General features: G+C 35.6%; 1 protein-coding gene across 1 annotated transcript in view; it reads right to left on the reverse strand.

Annotated features, from left to right (window-relative positions):
• Positions 1–5,435, reverse strand: part of POF1B (POF1B actin binding protein) — a 71,121-nt gene extending 65,686 nt beyond the window's left edge. Inside the window, exons 1-2 of the mRNA XM_036270810.1 lie at positions 5,338–5,435; positions 4,880–5,206 (exon numbers count right to left, since the gene is read on the reverse strand). Coding sequence (XP_036126703.1) covers positions 4,880–5,167 — 288 coding nt within the window. The 5' untranslated portion in view covers positions 5,168–5,206; positions 5,338–5,435. The remainder of the gene's footprint in view (positions 1–4,879; positions 5,207–5,337) is intronic.
• Positions 5,436–8,539: the final 3,104 nt, after the last annotated feature.

Raw genomic sequence — 8,539 nt, forward strand, 5'->3', positions numbered from 1 at the left:
ACCTGCCTTAGGTTATTTTTGAGATGTTGTTCTGAACTTTGTACAGGAAGAAACATATACAATATAATGAGCTCTCTGTAGATGAAATAAACACTTCCTTAATTAAAGTCTGTGATCCTGTTCTCATGTAAAGAAAGCAATAGAAAATACTAGAATGTACTAGTAATGAAACTACTTCCCCTTATTCCATTCCTCCAAGAGTAATTCTCACTTAAGAGACTTATTTCAGGACAATTCCTCTTCTTTTCCTACAGGAAACTGAGAAAGAAAATCAAGCATATAGTCTCTTTGCAGTGTGTGCTTTCTTTCTTTTAAAAATGAGACGTGTATATTCTCCACTGGAAGTAAAAAAAGGATCAGTATTAAAATAGCTGCTGGTATGAAGAAAAAGTTACCTCAAATACACTAGTTTAGAAAGGATTTTTTTTTTAATTAAATTAAATTAAAATTTTTCCAACACTATTTGCTGAACTACCAAGCAAAATAGGGACAGACTCATAGAAAGAAAGCAGGCACACAGCCTGGGGAAGGGGTGTAGGGTGGAGGACTTGAGCAAAAAAGATAAAAGAAAAAAAAAAAAGACAGAAATCATGGACATGTACAATAGGGCACAAGGGTTTTCACTTTTAAATGGGGTTTAAAAGCATGGCATATCTCCCAGATGTTTTACCATGAATTGTCAAGAAAAGAAATTTGGATCAAGACAGTCCAAGGACAAGTTCATCCCCCTTCTCCTTGCCCCAAGCCCCCCACCTCGCCACCTCGCTGTGCACATGCACACACATACAACAGCTTGCGTGTGAGTGCCACTGACTGAAAATAGGCCCAGAAATTTATCAGACCTCCCTTAAACAAAGACAAAGACAATTGGCATGGACAATTTCACCCAGCAATTAGATGCACTCAACAATTTCTATAGCTTCATTTAATTGTGAGCACAAAAGGAATGACCAAAGCTGGAAATGTGCGCCTCTTTATCCTATGACCTCATTCCTTTTTCAGGCAACCTACTTCCCTGAACAATCATTCACTTCAGTGACCACACCTTTGAACAACAATTTATCAAAGCACCACATCCATCCCCACAGAACAGGAACATTTTCTGATAGTGTATAGAAATCCTGGGTCAGTAAGGGAGCTATCCACAATTTTTGTAACAAAAGAAAAAGGAAAAAAAAATAATGTAACAAAGATAAGCCCAGCTGAATAATTACTAAGAGCCTAGACCATTTGTAAACACCCATTCTCCCTTGGGTGGCTCTTTAGAGTTGAATTTGTTTCCAAGTTTCAAATTCTAAAAAATGGTAACCCATATAACACATACATTAAGAGGTTCCTTCTTTCACCAAAACTTAGTGTATTCAATAAAATCGTCGATAGCCAAAGCACAAAGTAATATTTTAAAATGTAATTTATATAGACTAGGTCCTGTATATCTCCTTGGTGTGGCCTCTCCCTAGATAACCTTACGGTATTTATCTGGATAATCATAGTTCTTCCTATATAATAGGCATTTAATAAATATCTATTCAATGAATAACTGGTATTAAAAGTTTATTTTCATCTATTTCTCTCTCACACCACACAGCTCCTCTGAATACATGAAAAATAACTTAAACTTCATGAAAAGCTAAATTAATGGAATAGAAAAATTCATGTCCAGTGAGTAATTAACATCAATGCTGTTGATTTAAGACAGTATGCAATTTTGAGTTATGACAGTAGTTTAATATTGAACCTTTTAAAAAGGTTGAACTGTGAAGGTTTTTTTTAATTCCTTTTGTTTTATGTAATTTCTAGGACTACATTTATTCACAGTACCACTGTCAGTCCTAAAATGCATCTATGACCTTGATTACACCTGTGTATGATTTTACCTGTTTATACGAATAAACTTAGTAATTTTAATTCTACTATCAACTTAGAATATTTCACCAGCAACTGTTTTCTACATTAAAATTTCTCTGAGGAACACTCTATCAATCAGACAAAATAATAACCAAGAGAATCATAAAATATATCTAATAGATTATAGACAAGAAAGAAATCAACATTATATCTGAAAAAATTGAAAATGTTTATGGTTATGAACATCATTTTAGTACACAAGGCAATAGAGAAAAAACATATACTAAAAAGCCACATATAGAAAATACTAAAGTGCTGCAAAATGCATTTGGTTAAATCTAAAATTAAATACATAAGCTAAAATTAAGATTCAGGAAGCAAAGCAGAGTAGCATCAATTTCGGTTTCTCAAAAGGAACATATTTTACTACTGGCAATTATATATTTTTAAAATCATATGAATTCTCTGAATGTCATCCAAACACCAAAATACTAAAAACAGTTAAAGTAAAAGTTTAATTGAATTTGTGATGATCAACCATCTTCCTAGGTCATAAATTCTGGCATCAGAATAATTGCCACATACCAACTCAAAATGTCTCTGAAACATAGCATATTACAGAGAAACGTTATTAAAACATATGATGAACAAAAAAATAATTTTGAATAATATGTTCTGCTTGTTTGTGCTTGGCATGGTGCATACCAAAGCTGTCACATCTTACCCAGTCTCATCTTAACTATTTTGTTAGCATGAAGGTAATTTCAGATTAAATCTAGGTCCTACTTTATACAATGCCTTCCTACCAATAAACAGAGAGAAAATAAAAGAAAATAGAGTTTTCTAGTCATATTCTTTTTTTAAAGTCTGTTTTATTGAGTTTTTTTTTTTTTTTTTTAGAGAGAGAGAAACATTGATGTGAAAGAGAAACATCGATTGCCAGCCTCCTGCACGCTCCCTACTGGGGATTGAGCCTGCAACCCGGGCGTGTGCCCTGACCAGGAATCAAACCAGGACTTCTCAGTCCATGGGACCACACTTAATCCACTGAGCCACACTGGCTGGCCCTAGTCATATTCTTTGTTGCAGCTAACTAAAAGATTTTTGACAAATTGTCTTTTAGTGGATTTGTGAGTGCCCTTTGATATCTAACTCAATTTGAAATGTTACGGTCAATTTTTCTCTCTTCTTGTTTCACTAAGGGAATGAAGCTACTTATTCTTTTACTTTATCACAAATCTAAATCTCACCTCAATCATTTTCACCCAGCCCTTAGTTTTCTTTCTTTTCAATTACAAATAACTTCAGACTTCACAACACTATCCATTCCAATCTCTCATCCTGGTTTCTGTGGCCACATTTTCGGTCCCTATAATTTTATAGAGCCCTCTATGGAAAACTACATATCCGGGTGAAAATAGTCTTATAAGGATCACTCAAACAAATATCAAGTGGAAAGAAGGAAAGTCTTGTAAAAAGCCCAGCCAGCTTGGTCCTGGGATTATTAAAAAAGTAAGTTGAACTAAGGAACATACAATAAAATATGATCCTAAAACTTGTTCTGTAGTCAGTATTTATGATTTACCATATTTCAGTTTTTTATCTATTCATCTTGCTTTTTCCAGGAAGTTGACAAGAAGAGGTTAATTGGTTAAATAACAATGACAGGTATGGTGGTTTAGCATTCTTATGATAATGGAACTGTTGTCTTTGACCTCATTGTTTTGGGGCTACTAAGAAACACATTGGTCATCAGCATCTAATATAGAATATTGGAATGTACATCTGCATCATTATCACTTATACAAACTAGTATTTTTAACCTTTATATTTTTCTTCCCTTTGACTTCAGTATAGGTGGAGTTTTTCTCAAATAAGAAATTACTAACACTAACTCATAGATTTTTCATCATATTTTTTCCTTAAATTAAGCTGGTGTGAAAGAAAAGAGTAAGGTCTTTGTAGTTGTTGGGTTATCTAGGTATTTTTAATACCTTAAAAATAGTTTTATTATATACTTCAGAAACGTTGTTTTATATCCTACTTTAAATTGTGGTTTGGGGGAAAATCATTCATATTATCCCAGATAGTATGGTAATGCAACGTGGGATAATATCCCAATGATTGTATTCTTTTTTTCTTTTTTTTTGAGCTCTTTACAGTACAAACTGTATCTTGAAAACATAATTTCAATTTGTACAGAATATTTCTGAAAGTTTAAAGACATAAAAATTTAATGTAAAAAGAGTCAAAAATGAAAACATAAGGTTGTTAATTTTATATAGTCTTGCAATGTTCTTTTAAATTTATTGGCAGGATTATTAGCTCAGATACTGATGCTGAAGTAACCCCGTTACAAACGAATTTATTTAATTTTAAAGGGTGCCTTAGAGTTCTACCCCTTTTAGCTTTCATATAAGCAGTTGGTTACATCTTGCCTTCTTTAATCCTTTATCTACTCTTTTACCAATGTTCATAAATTATTCCCCTTAGTGCTTCAAGAATCATGTGTCATTTCCAGAATATGAAACACATACGGCAATTCGAACAGGGATCTGTGCCTGTCATTTATCTTAGAATAGCATACTATTTGCTGAATGCAATTATTTGCTCGTCACATGCCATTGTCCCTGAACCATCTTATTTGATTTTTAAAAATCTGTTTATTTCTGATATGAAGTGAATCAGTGAAAACGTATTCTATAAAAAATTATTGTATTCAAGTTGAGGATTGCTTTGTGGTAGGAGCAAACGACTACCTCAGATCAGATATTTCAATCACATTTAACAAAAAATGAGCCATCCTATGCTCTAGTTAGATTATGAAAATCATTGAAACTGGTAACAACCACAGACACTAGCAAATGAAAGAACAGCCAACAGATGCCATTTCGATTAATGTACATTGAATATGTAGCTGCATTCCACTGAGAGATAACATCCTTTATAACAGACAGAGACACAGAAAGAAAAGAAATAAGGTTCCAAATTTCCCCTCTCTACTAGCCTGACATAGCTGTCTTTGTGGTACCTGGGAACGGTCGCTCCAAACCAAATTTTGGTAGGAGGAGGATGTTTTGAGAGGGGAGAGCACTTCTCGTGAGCCGATGGGATCCAAGGCCTGAACCACCTTATTCATGGGTCCACTGTAGGTCCTCACTCGTTCATACACTACATTTTTTTCTGGAGGCTGCTGGGCTTGACTCGACTGATGGTAGCAGTGGTAATGCTGAGGCTGGCACGGCAGCACCTCTGGGAGCTGCTGAGTCCCACAGCTGCTGCTGCTGCTCATCTCATTCCAATAGCTTGAACTCATCATCTTCTCGGTGGTCAGTAAGGTACACTCCAGATGCTCTCCCTAAGGAACAGAGAGAGAAAGACAGAGGAAGATCATGAACCGAAGGGATAGGAAGGTAGACAGGCAGGCACACGTAAGAGCCTTTTATCAACCACCTCTGTCTATAGTGGTGCCAGGGGGAAATGAGTTACCTGAGCAGCAGCAGGAGCAAGTCTGGCAGCTGTAGAGGAGGCAGCAAAGTATTTGAACCTGAATGGAAAGTGGAACCACCCTGTGAGATTGCTCCAGGAAATGGGTGCTGACACGCCTCTGATGGGCGGATTCACCAGACAGGTTTACCTGCCAGGAGAGGCCCTTCATTGCCCTGGAGATAGTTACAGGGCTGCCCACTGGTTAAGGGAATCTGGAAAGAGCAGAAATGTGGAATTTTAGGGCTGAAGCCAGAGCTTCCAAGTCCACGGGCTTGGAAATTCACTTTAACTATAAATAGGCAGACAAAGACGTGCCCATGCCAAAAGTTATTAGAGAACAAAAAGTCACAAATATGACATAGAAGTGGCTTTGACCTGGTTCTTTTGAAGTTTAGCAAAGGCGAGACTAGAAACGATTATCATTCCAGAGTCCCAGACCAAAATAGGGTGTTAGCCTAGGGACAAACTAATTCACAGATAAGTTTGCATTCTTTGTAAAACCCAGCTGATAATTGCAGTTAAGGGACGCAGTTAAGGGACATTGCTATGGGGTCTCCTTCTGGCAACTCTCTCTAAATTATGGACCTGTCTATCTTGCTCTAAGTCTAGTATGGCTTTCTAACTTACGTTGAAGTAGATTTGTTTTGTCTAAATGATTGAATGTCTGTTTATACATGGATATTGGTAAAAAAAAAAAAGTAACAATTTCACAAATGCTTTGCATTTTAGCATTGAGATTTATTCTTTTGGATTTCTTACAAAAGAATGTATTTCGAATTTATTTGTGCCCTAGGAAACACTGAGTTTGATTACTTTTTAAATATCTAGTTGTTAAGGGTTCAGCAAGTCCTGAGGGGTGCCTTACCTGATATGAGATTTAAATGTGCTCAGCACTAATATTTATTACTACTTGAAATTACAATCATAATGCCTACTTACCCACCAGGATCTTGCCTTGCAAGATACTTCAGCATCACTTAACACTAGAGTACCCACTGAGGGTGTCTTCAGAAAGGGGTGTCTTTCTAGTGTGCATATACATTATTGAATCTGGCTTACCACCCCCATTTTGTTGTTGTTGTTAATTTTAAAAGAATAGTTTCATTAATTTTTAGAGAAGGCGGAAAGAAGAAGAGAGAAACATCAATCGGCTGCCTCCTGCCCAAAACCCAGGAATCAAACCGGGACCTCTCAGTCCATGAGACGATGCTCAATCCACTGAGCCACAGTGGCCGGGCACCACTCCTATTTTGAAGAGGAGGTGAATATCATCAAGCTGGCTAGTCAGCTTTTATGTGCTGGGTAAACCAAATATAGGGATTTACCACTGGTCACTTACTGTAATTAGATACTATGAGAGAAGCTTTACATGGGTTTTCTGACATCCCTACAACTTTATGAGGGTTTATAGGTGAGGAAGTGAAACACAGGCACAGAGTGGTTGAGAAACTTCCCAAAGTTAAATAATGAGTAAATGGTGGGTCTGGACTTTGAACATAGGGCAACTCATTTTAGAGTCTAAGCTCTTATCTATATTATACTGCTAGATACATTTTAAAATTATGTTCTGCATCTAGCCATCTGATAAATCTTCTAGATGAAAAAATTAAAAAACAACACAGTTTTGAACTGCTAGCACGTAAGTGACTTTAAAAGGAATCCTTGGATATTTTATGAGTAGAAGTGTCCAAAATGCTGAAAATTGACCTTAAAATGTCTTTAAAATAATTTGTTGTATATTTACATTTAAATGTGTGTGTTGTGTGCAGAGCTTTCAAATCTAATCTTTATTTATTTTAATGCTGTTCCTCAAGAATCAATGAAAACTTAATTAGAAACACATGACCTGTCAAACAGCCTGGGAAAATATTAGATCAATAAGTCGTTAATATCATTAGCAGTAGCATTTTGAATAAGTTTTATGTGTGACCAGAGTATAGGTGTTAACTGGGGTCATCCAGTTAGCTCTGATTATTGAAATCTGAATTTAAAAAACACACAAACAAACACACACATCCATGTAGTGCTGTTAATATCTGCAACCAAGAGGCGACCTAGGAAATAAAGAGACTGAAATGATTAAAAATTTCTTCATCCATTAAATAGTGACTATATCATCCTTCCATATTCCCTTGCTATATAGTATTTTGAAGGCAGTTGGGCAAAAATTATGTGAAACTGACATCCTCATCTAATCATTGAACATGATCCATCACTATTCCCCATTGCTCGGAGAAAGGGGAAGGGAGAGAGAGAGAGAGAGAGAGATTGAAGGATTGAAGTTCTTGAAGTATATAAGAAATGAGATTAGGCACCTTATGGAAGAAGACAAACCACATCTAACTGTGAAGCATATGTTGAACAACTGTATTCACCTCAGAGAGTTTGAATCATTCTCACCAAAGTTTTTGCTCCTTCTCTAAGATGTCATATGTGCCTTCAATTATCTGCACCTACAATTGTTTTATTTCTCCTTTATATAGACGGTACTAATGTTCACCTATTTTTATTAATAAATTTGTACCAATATATTTGATTGTTTCATAATGGCACTTCCCCAGTTTTCTACTTACAAACTCTGTGGATTGACAGTGTGCATTCTGCTAACTTCATGATTATTTTACCCCTTCAACATTGGTGACTGGGATAGTAAGAGTTGACTCCTTATTTTTAACTCCAGATTTGTTCAGAGAGTCCTTAATTATATTTCTGGCACTTATTTTGTTTTACTCAGTAATATAGATATTTTGTGTTCAGGACTGAAAAAACTCATTAATGACAATGAATTTTATTTCTCCTTAGAACTGATAACCCTTGAGAAGCTAATTAAATTCTAATAAAATATTCAAATCTTTTTTGTTTCTGATTGTAAAAATAATTTATTCTTTAAAAATTCAAATAACAATTTTCTACTGTGGCATCACCAATCTGCATTCCCACTAACAATGCATGAGGATTCCCTTTTCTCCACATCCTCACAAACACTTGTTGCTTGTTGATTCATTGATGGTAGCCATTCTGACAGGTATGAGGTGAGAGTTAATTGTGGTTCTAATTTACACCTCTCTGCTGATTAGTGATGTTGAGCATGCTTTCATATGGCCATCTGTATGTTCTCTTTAGAGAAATGTCTATTCAGGTCCTTTGCCCATTTTTTAATTGGATTGTTTGTTTTTGGTGTTGAGTTGTATGAGTTCTTTAT

The sequence above is a fragment of the Molossus molossus genome, unplaced genomic scaffold, assembly GCF_014108415.1.
Source record: "Molossus molossus isolate mMolMol1 unplaced genomic scaffold, mMolMol1.p scaffold_m16_p_2, whole genome shotgun sequence".
NCBI classification, from domain to species: domain Eukaryota; kingdom Metazoa; phylum Chordata; class Mammalia; order Chiroptera; family Molossidae; genus Molossus; species Molossus molossus.